The following is a 16,121-nucleotide window of genomic DNA, read 5'->3' on the forward strand; positions in this document are numbered from 1 at the left end:
TTTATGAATTATAAGGAGAATTTTGGAAGCGCGTTATCCTTACGATCGACGCAAGGCTTTGTAAGCCAAGGCGGACTATTAGCGTGACACTTGGCAAGTAAACACCGAATGATCTGGATGGTCGGACCGTATGTTTCAAACCAAGGGTTACCTTCTGATCCCATTTTGGTGATTGTACGGTATAGTAGAACTACCAAGTAACTTCTCACAGTGAAACTTTCCTAGAGTAGAATACGCGTAAGCCACGCGTTGCCGCTTCCATTGGGGTAGAATAAGCCACGCGTTTCCAATAGACTATATTTTTTCAGGAAAAAATCCTCTGCCGCGGCGCGGCAGGGCGCAGCGAAGTTGGAGATGATGACATTTGGTAAAGGAAAATTGAACGATCTTGGTGGAGCCCCGGTTCCTTTGACCTATTTCGTCGGATCCCTCCTTCGGCTACCTGCATTTCTCTTCACGACTGATTTCCATAGGTCTTTACAAGCTGAAAACTCCTCCTTCTTTTTCTCAAAAATCCATTCTGTGGATTTTGCCGGATTCCCATTTCATCGATTCATATTTGAAACAGCCTTAAAGAAGAAAGAAAGACTGATAAAAAAAATCCAGGTCGCTGCAAAAGAATGATCCCATATGTAAAGCAATATTGCATTGCGCAAACACAAAAAACAAAAAAAAAAAAAAAAAAAAAAAAAAAAAAAAAAAAAAAAAAAAAAAAAAAAAACAAAATAACAAAATAACAAAATAACAAAAAAAAAAAACAAAAACAAAACAAAATACTGCAAGCAACAGGAAGTTTTGGTCGTTGGTACGTCGTAGGAAGCTCTGGTCGCTGCTCCGTCCAGATAACACAAAGTTGGTCCGTCATCGTTGATCAAGGTTGCAGGAAGATGGTGGAATCCAAAGATGGGGATGGCGGGTCCTTCGGAGACTGAAATGAAAAACCCTAGAGCAGGTGAAAATCCAAAATCCAAATGAAACGGGCGCAGGTGAAATGGGAATCCGGCGAAATGGGTCGGAGGAACCAAGGCTTCACCACGATCGTTCGATTTTCCCCCACCACATGTCGTCATCTCCAACTTCGCTGCTCCCTCCCCGCGCCATTGCCTCGCTGCAAAGGATTTTTTTCCATTTTTTTTAAAGGAAAATGTTAGTTCCAAAAAAAGCCGGTGACATACCTAATCTTTTCCAATTGTCTTTTATCATGTACATTCTTAGTATTTTTCTTTCTTAGAAAAAATTTCATTCCCCTCCCCTAGTATTTCCATTTATTACACTCATTTCCCCTTCGAAGTTTAAAATTGCTTCGGTCCTTGTAGTGTTAACACGGTTAAAATTACATGTCAAATGACATTTTTACCCCCATCTTCCTTGCCTAAATAGTATCCTCAAATTAGGTGGAACCCACCTTCAGGTTTATCATTCTTCTAGGCTGTACCCACATAGTAAGAAGAATAGTAATCTTTCTTATGGCTTGTCTTTCCTAATGGAGAATTGAAAACCACGCACCTATACTGAACATGAAAAAAGATGCTCTGCCTTTCCATGCTACCAAGCTGCTAGGTTGCAGGCGTTCATGTGAAAGATATTGAGATTGCAAGACATTTGAACTGTAATAATCACTTGAACTATCATCTTTAAAAAGTAAATAAATAAAATAGTGTCCATGCTTCCATTACTGCATGCTCTGTGTGGTGAACTCCTACCTCAACAAATAAAAGAGAAAAGCTGATTATAATGTGACTTTAGTTCCATTTATGGACTCCATATTCTCCCTAAATTGCAGGTAGCACATGCCAAGATTTTGGATTCAGCTATTGGCTTTTGGTCTTTTCGATTGCGGCTGCTGATTTGGCCTTAGAACACCATCTTTAGGTTGATCAAAACAGGGGTTGAAAGTCCCTAGAACACCATCTTCAAGTTGATCATAATAATCGCAAACTTATCCTACAAAATGGGACCCACCACTTAGTGCTTCCCACTTAGGGTATACCCTTTGCAGGGCTTGATCTAATCCGGAAATTTTAATGATCTGGTATAATCGCTTTGGGTGGCAAGCAAAGGGAGAATATTGATTAAACAGGACTCATATTAACTGGTACCAACAACAGAAACCCATAAACCAAAACGAACTCCCCATGCTCCATTAATGCGGCGACAACAGATCTGGATGAAAATTCTGTTAGGGCTTCTTCTTTCTTGTGGGTAAGATTGATTCAAGATTGAATCTTTTTGAAATAGTTGGATTGGGAGGCAGCAGTGTAAGTAGAACTAGAGGGTTACCATCTTCGATTTTTGAAGGAGTGAGGATTCAAATATTTCTTTGGGATTCTAGGTTGTTGTTCCCATGAGAAAGGAATACCAGAGAAGAGAAGTGGAGTAATTAGACTTGACGGCGAGGAATCGTCTAAGGAGGATGATCTGAAGGAAGAACTATCGACATGGATTTAGAGGGAGGCGCACCGATAATCAAAAGGGAGGAAGTAAGAGGTGCACAAAGCTTCAAAACCCAAAAACCAAAATCGCAGTTCTTGATTCTAGCAAATGAAGAAGAAGAAACTTGGTAAGGGCAAATATGTAATCTTGCATTCAGGTAAGGGTATTTTGGGGTTTAAAATGAAATTTTTACATCTTGCGTCATCACGTAACGATGGGCAGCTCACAGCGTGGCTACAATTGATAGAATCTACAGAATCAAAGGGAGCATTATGTAATTTCACACTTCAAAGGGGAGGGGAGTGTAATAAATTAAAACGTCAAGGGAGAAGAGTGAAATTTCTTATATATTCTTATTACTTATCAATGAGGAAATCATCCTTGATTATGTGTTGAAAGAAGCCATTCGCAATGGAGTTCTGTTAGCTAGGAGCTTAAATCTGGATCGTATTGCGACTTTTATCCCGTTATAACAGCAATTAAATGGACTTCCAGCCTCTATAAATTGGGCTACAAATACACTGGCCACACATGTTCTCCAACTTAGCATTTCCTTTTTTTCAATTCATTTCATTTTTTTTCATTGGAGTTCAAAACTCTTGTGCTGATTACCTAGCGTCTAGGTCATTTAAACTTTGTCTTTCGCATGTTTGGTGGTTGCGCCCGCCTAATTTCATTGTGTATCCCTCTCTGATTTCTGCAAGGAGCTTCTCCTTGGTAGATTTCAATTAAATAATTTTCGTCCCAAAAAAAAAAAAAAATCTCCTTGCATACAATAATCAAGACTTCTTGTTTTGAAAGACATCCAACTATCTTTTTTCTGTCTCACCTCATTTTGTTTATGTGGGTGCTATCACTAGTCAGCAGATTCAAGCTGGGCATATGACATCTTATACCATGGTTAATTTTTTATATCAATAGCGGAACTATTCTGGGCAAACAATTGGTAGAAATTGAAGCTATTGGCGTCCTTAATGGTTTAAACTAAGCCTCTAAATTAGGATAGAATATTATTAAAGTATGATTTATAATAGAAGAACTATTTCAACTTATTCCTTCCCCGATCAACAACCATTGACCATGGCAACCCCTAACATTTTTTTTTATATATCTACAGGTATAGGGATATTTCTTTTTGATATGTGAATTGAAATTCATCTAATGCAACTCTTCTAATGCCCCCCCCCCCCAAGCTTTTCAAGGCCATGGTCATATTAGAGTAATGATTTCACAAAAAAAAAAAAAAAATCATTAGAGTAATGATGCTAACCGTATTGTTAATTACAAAGACGCCCCAGATAAATATATACAGTCCTATCTTTATAATCTTTTACCCAAAAACTAGTCAAGTTCCCTATGCCCCCTCTCATATGATCCCATAGAATGAATCATGCCTCCTGTGTACTCTCTAATGAATACCTATGTGCATTCCTCCATTAGAGGGCGTGGGGAACCTGACCAGTTAATATTCATTAATTATATATATATATATATATATATACATACATAATTTTATCATAATTTTATTGCTCTCCATCTTCAAACTCATGCACCTTTGGATGAGATTGAGCTTATTTAAGAATTAATTTGAACTATGTTTTTCTTCGTTTCTTTTTTTTTTTTTTTTTCCCCCCTTTTTCATGGGCTAAAATGGAATGCAATGTGCTATAATTTGAAGAAAGATAGGGAGTGCTACTGTCGTTGCCCACCAAAAACTTAGGAGCAGATTCACTCGAAGTTTGTTCCTTTTTTTTTCTTTTCTCCTTTCTTTTTGAGCACCAGAATCTCCTTTTTCTATTTTTATTTCTTCATATAGCCTTATGTATAACCTTTATATAGAGGGTTAGGTTTTGATACCATTCCTTATAAAGTGTCATCCCTAAAAGAAGAAAAGCACGTCATTTATTCTTTCCTTATATTGGCTGTTTCAACTGTTGAAGAAAAACTCCAAAGCTACCCAAGTGAATTTTTAGATACCTTAGCTTCGAAGTATGTTGTAACACAAGGCTCCCTGATTAAATATGTTCACCCCCAAAAAAAAAAAAAAAGTCTCTGGTTAAATATAAGGAGAAGCTTTCCCACTATGCCCGAGTACTAATTCTGACGTATGAGAAACTAAGATTCCAAGTCGTAAATAAGAGGCTTCGGAAGAGAGAGAGTGTGCAGCCCCCACTCCTATGTCTTGGCATATGAAAGGATCCGTCCATTGGCATTGTGTGGATCATTTCCCCTTCCGTTTCTTGCAAAGATGGGAGCAGGTGTCCCAGAGAAGACAGCCTTGATGCCACGAGGCCGCAGGGTTGCCTCGTCGCAGTCACTGAGCTTGTCCTCTGAAACTGGGTCTTCCCAAGCTTGAGGCCGTTGCACAGGCTATCTTGGCTTCCTTATGGTTATATTCATGTACCTTGGACATTTGGCAGTTTCCACTCCAGGTTAAGCAACATGTTTCCCTTTGCTTTGACTAGTCATTGTTGGGAAATTAGAGGTGTTTAGGATAGGGTTCAAAGATAGAGAAAGACGAGAAGGTTAATATCCTACGAATAAATCTAAAATGCCAAGCGAAGGTTGTTAGAGTTCGGCAACGTCACGAGAGCTTTAATACCTAAAATTTGAAAATGAGAATGGACCTCAAACTTGAAAATGAGAATGGAATCAATCAACACTTTTAACTCCTTGACCTAGCAGTAATGGGAGGGGAATATAGGATGTCTACCATCCGATGGGGGTTGAGAGTCAAACAAGTGAGCTCTCCCTAAGACTTAAGCCAACGCTCTACTGCTCTGACAGCCAACACCAAGCCAAAGGCGCTTACCCTGTGTTCTAAACTTCGATAGTGCCCTACCTGACTGACAAGCTAGGCGAAACACAGAGATGATATGAGACCCACCATAATAGTAACAGAAGGAGAATTCTTTCATTAAATAGTGCGTCACTACATGGGTGTGATTTTCATTTTCTATTACGAAACAGCCACATTGTATTTAACTGTTGCCTGCTGTGATTATGTCCGATGGTGGACATCTTTGGGACTAAAACTTTGTCACTAACCCTGAAAGAGAAATTATCATAAGCAAATCAAGGGCTAAGGAAGGTAAGCAAAACTAAACAGACGAGGATGTATTTATCAATTGGATATCATTCCTAAACAATGGTAATGCCCACAAGACTAAAAAGTTAGCAAGGGAAACTACCTGGTCGATCTTCATGTTAGTCATTCGATGACAAGCCTATATGTTCCGATCATTTGAAATCAAAGACACCCAGCAAATAATTTCTTCAGCCAACATTAGTCCCTCCACGGTCCACCCCCACTAGATACTATTAAATCACCATAAAGGCCAAAAAAGTCTATCCCTCCATCTCTCGGCTCTCTTCCTCAATCCTCCCACTGCACATCCCACTAAATCCAGGCTATCCAGCTAGTAATTCATCAGTCAGGAGTCTCAGGACATCCGGAGTTACAACACCGACCACTATGATTTGATGTTTCAACAAATCAAAATTGTTACCACAGAACCAATAACCAGCAGTCGTGAGGTAATCAAAAAACAAATGTGCAATGATTACAAACTACTACAAAAGTAAAAATAAAAAATGAGAGCGATGTTACAAGCTTTATGTGGGGAGAAGAAAATAAACTGTTCCACAAGTGTATAATACTCCCCAGTCAAAAATGAATCACAATAGAAGTAGATACATACAAAGTCAACCACAAAAGCAGGTTTTTACTTACAAAGTCAACGCTTCGGCTCATTCCACGTTTTCCCCTCAAAAAATTCACCCAACATTCGATCAAGATCCTCTGGTGTGTATCTGACAAACTTCTGTGGGTTCTTACCATTCTCGACCAGAGGTCTGTGCAACACACCAAAAAAAAACCATATTTGAATCAGTGGAAAGCTCGGGAAATAAAAACAATGGCTAAAAAGTTCATCGCAAAACATACCCAAAATGTTTAATGAAACATCTGTGGGAAATAAAAACAAAATTGTTAAAAAGTTCATGGGAAAACATACCCAAAACGTTTAATGAAAGATCTGTATGCAGGCAATAGGACTTCGGCAACTGCTAGTCTAAGAGATTCTCGCAGCTCACTGTCAGGCACCGTCCACTGGGTCTGTTTTTGATGAAGTTCCTCAAACATTATGTTGAATGTCTTGAACCTGATAAAGTGAAACACTCACACTTAGTTTGCTAATCATAGAAAAGGTAGGCTAAAAGAATATGGAAATACTAATGTATGTTATCTTAACCTGTCTTTCACCATCGCCCTTGAAACCCCACTGCCACTCCCTCCATCACCTCCTCCTCCCATTGAGCTACCTCCACCAGACGAAGTCAGACCTTGAACAGACAGAACAGGCAGAATCTGTAGGTGAACACCAGCAAGTTAATACATTTGAGAAAATATCCTGAATTATTCTTTGGGGAAATAAATGAAGCATAAATAATTCCTCCGACTCCGTTGCCACATTGATATATCGAAGATCAGGCCAACATACAACAGGGTGTCATGAGAAAAGAGAAGTGTATGCAAATTACATTTACAGTAGCACACAAAATATTTAGTCATTTCTGCTCCCCTTTTTTTCTGTTTCCCATCTCTTTACATTTTACTTCTTGTTTAGGAAAGCTAGAAAAAGCATAGTAGTATCACTTCTTTGTTATTCCCATTAATGTAGTTCCTAACACAATTTCCCACAATAAGGGCTTTAAACAAATAGAATCTAGGATTAAAACATATCCAGTGAAGCCAGGTCCAAAATTCAATAGGATTTGTATCAGATGGTTCAGAATCCATTCGATTGGGAAAAGGCTTATTCAGTTGAGCTTATCAAATAGTTCAGAATTGAATGTCTATCCTCAGTTAATGTTGAAGTACAATGCCAATAGCAGGTGTTTCAACCAATAATGCCCATGGAAGTTCTGTCAGAACTGGATAGCTTTGAGAATCTAGGGGATGTAAATGGATAGCCGTCAGCCAAAATTCGAATTCGAATATGCATTAGTATTCGTTTAGGGGTATCCAGATCCAAATCTTAATTATCCGGAAAATAGTTATCCAATCGGATTAGATAATCAATTAATGATTTTGAGGGTTCTTGAAGTTTAGACAGGTTTTAGAGGAAAAGAGCTAAGACAACTTAGAAAGATGGATTAAAAGCAAAGTGTATTCACTGGGGGAAGGAAGGTCCGGATTACACAAGTTAGAGAGTAACTGGATAGTTGAAAATCCAAATTTGATCCTCATCCATATCTGTATTCAGTCGGGGAATATCCGGATCAGATCACATCCAATCCGAATTCGATCCGTATCTGATCCGTGGCTTGCAGTTCTCAACCACGCCAACCCAGTCCATCTCCAGCAAGCCTCATGTAACAATACCAAAGACTTAACAACCAGCAATCACCAAGTTATAGAAGGAGGACGAAGAAGAATGAGAAGAACCAAGGCTGTTCACAGAATTGTGAACAGCAGTCTCCATTGCCTTTATTAATATACCTAATGCATTACAAGAATAATAGGAAACTAAGTAATTGAGATCTATACTAACTAGGAAACAAACATAAATTAGGTAATATCCTAACACTACTTGAGGCAAGGAAAATAGCCTAGGCTCTAAGACACCCAAGTTAATATAATCAAACCATATATGTATCCTTTGTACCCCCATGATACAAAGGGTCCATAACACTTTCTTAACACCTAATACTTGAGCAGTTGGAATGCTGTGCTTCGCATGAGATGCCAGCTTGATTATTATTTGGGCTCGGCAAAAATGAAACCAGTAAACCTCTCAAGATGCAAAAGGTCATCATAAACCTTTCTGCACAGTAAACTTCTTAAGCTGCTCATATGCTCACTGGGTAACCACCAATAGGTTTCTTAATTAAGTTTATTCCTTTCTATAATTCTCCACCAACTCCCCAATGGCATGGGCTCGCAATTCCCATCCAAAACCATCCAGACTGGGGATGGGCACATAGCCACAAACTACCTAGGTCAGTTCACCCCAAACCAGCCTCACTGCTATCAGAGACATCCAAAATCTGAACCACAACACAAATCCTACAGGATCAAAGGTTTAATTCAAGAATAGCAAGCACAAACAAACTCTGGAATTCCACAGGTACAATGTAGTCGGATGTAGAAAATGATATACAAATACAATGCTAGTCTAGTTATCTTTGAAAAGAAACCAAGTAATGAATGAAGACCAATTGCACTGTTGCAACCTAAATTTCAAACCCCAATTAGGCCACCAAGGGCCCACCCAAATTTCTAAAATTCCAAAACTAGCAACCAGGGGTAATTTCATAATTGCAGATAGGTTCTGGACTCTTGGATAGGTTAAACAGAATCTTGGACAACAGAGTACATTTTAAAGAAAGGTAATGTAGGAGCTGGTTCAGACAAGAACCAACCCTACAGCAGGATTGATATTCCAGCAGCTGATAGGATCTCCAAGAAACTTTCTGTCCAGGTATCCAGATTGATTGTGTCGCAGGAAAATAGTAACAGAAATTAAAGAGGAAGAAATAACAGAAAAAGTAGAGGATAAGGGGAAAAAGATCGGTTGGGTCGAGCCTCCCACTCTTCCCTAAGGCATCTCGCCCACAAGCTCTCTCACCTTACTGCATCTCACAGTTTTTTTGGAATATACCAACTTTTTTTTTCCTTCATTAAATTGTGGCTGTAAATCAGCCTTGTCCTTTATTTATAATGGTAAATTCAACTACAGCAGTTGGATCCTTCCTTCCGTGGAAAGGAAAGGAATTCCTAATTGGAAACTAATTACAAATCAAATCAAATCTATCTAATTAACAGAAATAAAAAGCCCTAAGAATAAAAACTACTATATACATAAAGCAACTAATAAAATAGAAAACATTTAATCAATGAAATCCCTTATGCAAAAACTAATCTTTCCTATACTTTAGCACTAATTAAAGCTGTCAAACTCCTCCACGATTTGGCCATGGGGCCCACTTGTAATTCTGGAAAGCTTCCTACAAATCAGCTCAATTTGTTTTGAAAGAAAAACTTCCACGCAAGCAATATTGACCTTCAATCTTGCTTTATCCAGCTAGCATGGGGCCATAAATCAGGAAGGAATCTTCCTCAGTTCTCCATACAAGAAGTCCTTGGGTTGAATCAATCAAGAACCAAGCCACACCAGACCAGGCTTCCTCTCACAGCAGTTGAATCCCACAACCGGTCTGGCCTGGTTTTTGGGGGCCTTGTTCCTGCAATCTACATCAAAAGAGGCAGGGCTTTTCTGGAATATAAAAACTAGGATGGGCCAGTTAGGAAAGAACTAGGAGTTAACACAGTAACTGAAGAAAATGTCCTTATCCAGAAATATGAAAGTATCTTCAACCATCAAGCTGCAAGCCACAAAAGAAATAGACCTTTTCAGTTTTATCCAGCAATCAAAACACAACCAAAACACACGAAATGTCAGACAAGTTTCTAAACCACTGTACTCCAAATCCCAATCACCATTCACCACCCCCCAAACCAGCAATAGAAAAATTAATAAAACTTCTGCAACAGACCAAATTATACAATAGGTTAGCCCTTCAAACCTGATTGACAAGAGGCCATCTCTGCCATGAAACCAAATTCCATTACCAATCAATTGTCCAGGTACAATATTTATAGGCTAAATTTTAATAAAGAAACCAAAGGTTATACATACGGCCATGCATAATTGTAATGCAGACAATAGGAGGGTCGAAATGACCAAAACCCTCCTATTTGACGAAGCATTCGATCACCATGTGCAGTTATGCATGAACCCTTTCCAGTAAAGAAAATATAAACTAACTATTGACCCAAATTTTCTAGACCCAAAATAAAAATAAAACAACACCTAATACCATATAGGACTTAAGCCACCTACTTATTGGGCTTATAGAATTGGCCCAATTACAACAGAAAATCCAAAAATATTTGGCCCGTTACTAATGTAACCCAAAATATTTCGGTTTTGACCAATAAAGAAATTAAACGAAACCCTCATACGATACACAAAAAATGCAGTTTTTCAGCAACAGAATTTTGATGAAATGTATCGTTTCTATTTCGCTTCAGTAATACAATGCATTCCGTTACTATAAAACATACAGTTTCAAATGAAATGGGTCGAAATTTTAACTCATTCACTTTGCTAGTTTCGACCATGTGGGTCGTGTAAACCTGGTTTTTTGTGATTTTTTACCCAATCACTCCCATCCAAGCATGGAACAAGTTGAAAGGTCTATAATTTTATGTCTATTAAATTAGTTACATAAATGATGTTTAGGGTTAATTAGTTAAGTAATTAGATAAAGCATGTTAAGGGTTAATAAGTTAGATAAAGCAAGTTTAGGGTTAATTAGATCAGCATGTTGATCATTTTAGTTAATTAGATGATCATGATTTAGGGCAGTTGATTAGTGTAATTAAAGTAAGAAAGTGCAGGGTTACCATGTAGTTATCTTTTGATTCAATATTGTACACTAGTAGGTTTAACATAAAGATGCATGTGGGTTAGGACGTACACTTAAGGAGAATCTTCAAACTTCCGCGTCTAGTAGAAAGACCGACACACCAAGCGGAAAGGGTGCCTAACACCTTCCCATTTCCATAACATAACCCTTACGTAACCCCCTGACCAGCCCATGAGTATTGGACTAACTGCTCTTCCTTATGAGGAACGAGCCATTTATGGATCCTAGGCCCTCATCCTAAGGTGGCAACTCCCCTTTCCCATCCTCAACTGAGCAAGGCGAATTGTATGACCATTATACCCCATTGTCAGTCGGGGACCCATCATCATGTGCCATTAGGTTGCTTTTGCAACTACGAAGGGGTACATGAAAGCAGGGGCAGAACAGTTATTTACATTAAGGAGGAAAAACAATTTGAGGATTTTTGAAGGATAAGAAGTACAACTGAAGAGGGATGGGCTTACAAGCAGGTGCAAAACAGTAATTTACGTTAAGGGGAGGGGGGAGAAACGATTTGAGGGTTTTCAAAGGACTGAAATAAAGGAATACAACTTAAGATGGATGGGGCTTGCTTGTAAATTATGGAAAACTAGATCTTTATTTCATATCCCAGATAACTCCCCTTCTTAATCCTCTCACACCGGAAAAGGACTTACTTACAAATGAGAGATCTCCTATATCTGATCTCCAATCGAACTATTGCAGTGGTAAGTTCCTATTTTAGAGGTCTCAGTAGGCCTAATCACCAACCAAATAGGGAGTATTTTACTTCTGAAATCAGACCTGGCAGTGGGAGAAGAACCAGGTCCATGATCGATTTGGTTCTCACAACAGGAAGGATTCTAAGGGACGAGACTCGAGGGACTGAATCGCCCTACAGGAGTAAACCGATGCCCAAAATCCCAAGTCAATAGGTCAATGAACAGTGATTTCTAAAACCCTTTCCAAACCAATAAGTCAATAACAGTGTATGTAACGGGAGAGGGGAAACAGAATTTAACAGGAAAAGAAATAAGAAATAGAAGCTATCACGGTAACAGGAATAAGAAGAAACACAAAAGGAGGAAGGTATATCATACGTAAAAAGGGAAAAGAGAGAAGGAAGCAAGACTAAAAGGTGGGGAAAAACGAAACACTCAACCAACCTGGTCGCACACAACTCCACAACCGGGAGGCAAACTCAACTCAAATTTTCATTTCATTATTCCACTGACTAATTCGTTGGATTAAAAACATATGTACAAAAAGAAATCGCACACTACAAGGAAACTCTGCAGTAGACTCAAAACAAGAAAACTGATATTCAATCCAATCTCCTACGTATTTAACTCAAAATAAAATAAAAGATGAAAAATTCAACCCAAATTAATGCCAAAATATCCTACTAGACCAAAACCAGAATTGGACCAGTTCGTCTCAATCTGGGTTTCGAGACAGATTTGTGCCAGTCTAAGAAAGCACTACTCCATCATTTCCCTCCCAGATATAAAGTAAATTGTAGAAGGAGATTCATGAGAATATCTTATGTACAATAACTTTCCTTGGGCAGTCCCATGACTACCCATGACTTCCTAAGACAACAAGGAAAAGAGGAGAGGCAAGGAGATTCAAGCAAATTTTCAATGAAGGAAATGAATTCCAAGGGAGATTCTGGAGAACTTCATGGCTAATGTTCAAGCTTTATCACAGTTGGTAGAAAATTTAGCACAGTAATAGCAATTGCATTTTCAAAAAAATATAAAAAGATAAAAGTAAAGGAAAATTAATGCAGCAGCCTTCAATTGGTTGAATATATTTGACACTATTTGGCAGCTGCTACCACCCCCCCAAAAAAAAAGGGTTTAAAAGGCGAAAATAGGTGTTGGGCTATTTATATTATACGTTGGCATTTTATTTTTGTGTATCATTGTAACAGGCTTAATTCATAAGCCCACATTTGGGGTGTGAAGTCTACACAGGATTAAGTATATGAATAAGATAGCGTGGGTGACAACAGTAGTTTAAGTAGTCTAGTTAGTTTAGTCCAGAAGAGTCCCAATCAGTTACTTGACGTCGATGAGTTTAGTCCAACCTTCATTTGTATAACTATCCTTTTTTTTTTTTTTCCTGTCTACAGATTCTTACTTATGCCATATGATTTAGGGAATTGGTTTAAATGTTGTTGATTGAATTTTGAGTTTGAGATTGTGGGAATGCTCTGTTGGCTGGTTAGCTACTGCTTGTGACAACTACAGCATGGGGCTGGTTTCATAGCTACAGCAGAGCTCTCTCTCTTCCTAGATTCTCTTTTTTCTGATGAGTTGGTTTTATTTCTTTCTTTAGATTTTGATATTTCACATCTGAGATATTTCCACTCTCCCTTTTGTTCTTAATCAACCACTATTCTTATTTACTATTTTCCTCTCCCTCCCTCCTTTTCTACCTCTCTACAGTAAACCCTTCCCCTTCCCCTTATTTTTTCCCTGAAAATTCTTCTTCTTTTTTTTTTTCTAACAAGGAACCCCCTGAAAACCTTCTCCTCTTTTCACTCCTAATTTCTTTCTTACATCTTCCCATCGATACCCCAGAGACACCATCCTCTTCCCTAATTAACTTCTTCGATATAATTTTTTTTTTTTTTTTTTTTTTTTTTTTGCTGCAGCAAGAAAACTCACTTGACTAATTACATGCACATAATCTTCAAATCTGGACGTTGAGAGAGAGATTGCATCTGTGTGATATTAACCATCAAATTCAGATCTGTCTTCCGATAGTTTCTTCTCTAAAATCCACCTTATTACTTAATTTCATTCAGATTTAGGTCCATACCCATAGGCTGGTCAGCTGCCTACATTGAAAATTCCCATGGAAAGATGAATGAAGTTCTGGAACAGGGTAAAGTGTAAAGCGCAAAAGAAACAGCAGTAACAATGAAGGTAAACCATGAAACTCATCGCAAAAGCCAGAGGTGTCTTGAAATGATTTGATAGAGACGAACCTTTCCCCAAGCAACTCTTTTATACTGGTTGGCATGCTGCTGAACAATTCTTCGGTGTCTTTGCACCCAATCATCTCCCAATAAATCCTTTGCTTCTGATCTGATAACACATAGATATCATTGTTACTATGATGTACATTTGAAAATAAGAATTATCAAGTCTCAATTACCTAAAATGAAAATATACGAACCTTCGAACAGATCTGACCATATAGTGAATATTGTTCATAAGAAACAGTTGAGTCAAAGCTGGATCCTTATATTGCTTAGACTTTCCATCCAGGTTGGTCATAAGAGCCTGCATTATACGCATTGTTACAGATGCCAGCTGGGAATTTGCTTTATCACTACTATCAAACTCTTGGAAAAGTTGCTTCAGTGTTGATTGATAGCTGCACATTTTTAAGAGTAAAGCAAACCATAGGCTGTCAATTATAACCCAATCAGTACGACTAATAAAACTTCAAGAGCAACGACAGGAATGTAGGTCAAAAGTTATAGTTTTAGATGACTACCAAAACTTATAGTATCTTTCAACACTGGATGGTGTACAGTGAAATTTAAAGTAAAAACCAAAAGCAAGGTTCACAAATCAACAACAACTGTTTTCTTAGACCAAATAACTTGTACCAGATGAAAGACAATAGATAAACAGAATCCATGGTATTGGTTAGACTTGGCTCAACCTTTAGTACAAATGACAGGAATTATGAAGAAACTGTAACCAATGATTCTAGGTCATAAAAGATGGTAAAATACTTACTCAAACAAAAACTTCACATAGTTAATAACATAGCTTGTCAAAGGATGCACAGTTCCATCCAGAACCGCAGTTTTTGTAGCATCCTTTTCAACTGCCTCTTCAAAATCACCAAATGTCTCTTGTGCTGTCTGGGCCAGCCGCTTCGTCAAAGACAATGCAGATTCTCTCATTTCAGAGCAAGCTTTTCCATTAAAAATTGTCTCTATCTGCTCAACAGACCAGTATTCATGTAAAAATAGATGAAATCCACTGTTCAAAAAAAATGATTAGCGTTAAAGCAAATGAACAAAAAGTAAATAGAATAACCAATAGGTGGGCACTTATCATTAGTCAAAGCAATGGAATCGAATATTCATTTCATATGTTGTTAAAAAAGAACAGTGTATTTGCCAAGATATTATATGGACCAACGAATATTTGTAGAATACTGATGTTGAGATCTTCCAATACAGAAATCATTCAGGCACCCCTGCTTGTCTCAATGCAAAATCAGAAGAGAACAAAATCTTTTTCATCATGATTTGAAATAAATAGATTAAAAAAAAAAAAAGTAAAACCCAAAGGATGCAAGTCTCTAAAAATTGTGCATAAATGGTTTGTTCCTGCAAAAATTGTCAGACAAAAGGTTTACTACGGCACACATTTCTGGATCTTCTAGCAACAGTTATATCCTACCAAAGGCAAAGGAAACTAAACAGCTATTTCAGCAAACATTCAGGAGGCCAAAATCAAATCAAGTCATAAACCTACACACAGCAACCCATTTATGTGCAGGTTCTGTGCATGCTTATGACCCATGGGAGATTATAGGTTAGGTTCAGCAAACCCACCAGAAAAATGGATTGGATGCAGGTGGGTCAAGGAACCCATTATTAAGATCCAAACATTTTGATTGAGATGTTCGAAACTTTGCAAAATACTTCAGTTTTCCGAGGAGTCAAATGAAACATATGTGAAGAAACCAAATGATTATGAAACTTCAGTCAAAATGGCTGAAAAAAAATGTGTGAAATTCAACCTAAATACAGAAATAAACGCATTCCAATATTTAAACAACTTCTAGCCACTTCAGGTTAAAACAGCCTCGAGATGTCTGAAATCTCAAGGAGACCTTATTTTGGACCAATTGTTTCAAAAAATAACGTAAGAAAATGGTTCCTTTCACTCCATTCTACTCTCTTACACCATCAACAAGAGCATTTGAAGAGAAATACGGCCTTGCAGACTCTCTCCCGACCTTTTTTCTATCATTTTTGGAAACTAAATTAAAAGTAGACACCAAAAAAAAAAAAATCAAATGCATACCATACTGTAGAAATGTAGAATAGCATATGCAATGTATTGGTATTGTTCTTTTACTCTTAAGCAAATCAAAATTTTCTCATATCACTTTGAAAATTAGATAATTAAACATTTTTCTATGATAGAAAATAACACATTATATTATGAGAT

General features: G+C 37.8%; 1 protein-coding gene across 1 annotated transcript in view; it reads right to left on the reverse strand.

Moving 5' to 3' along the window:
• Positions 1-5,891: 5,891 nt before the first annotated feature.
• LOC122057376 (exocyst complex component EXO70A1-like) overlaps positions 5,892-16,121 on the reverse strand; it is a 32,944-nt gene continuing 22,714 nt past the window's right edge. Inside the window, exons 7-12 of the mRNA XM_042619449.1 lie at positions 14,670-14,875; positions 14,098-14,298; positions 13,907-14,006; positions 6,687-6,802; positions 6,450-6,596; positions 5,892-6,288 (exon numbers count right to left, since the gene is read on the reverse strand). Coding sequence (XP_042475383.1) covers positions 6,171-6,288; positions 6,450-6,596; positions 6,687-6,802; positions 13,907-14,006; positions 14,098-14,298; positions 14,670-14,875 — 888 coding nt within the window. The 3' untranslated portion in view covers positions 5,892-6,170. The remainder of the gene's footprint in view (positions 6,289-6,449; positions 6,597-6,686; positions 6,803-13,906; positions 14,007-14,097; positions 14,299-14,669; positions 14,876-16,121) is intronic.

Source organism: Macadamia integrifolia, chromosome 12 (assembly GCF_013358625.1).
Source record: "Macadamia integrifolia cultivar HAES 741 chromosome 12, SCU_Mint_v3, whole genome shotgun sequence".
NCBI classification, from domain to species: domain Eukaryota; kingdom Viridiplantae; phylum Streptophyta; class Magnoliopsida; order Proteales; family Proteaceae; genus Macadamia; species Macadamia integrifolia.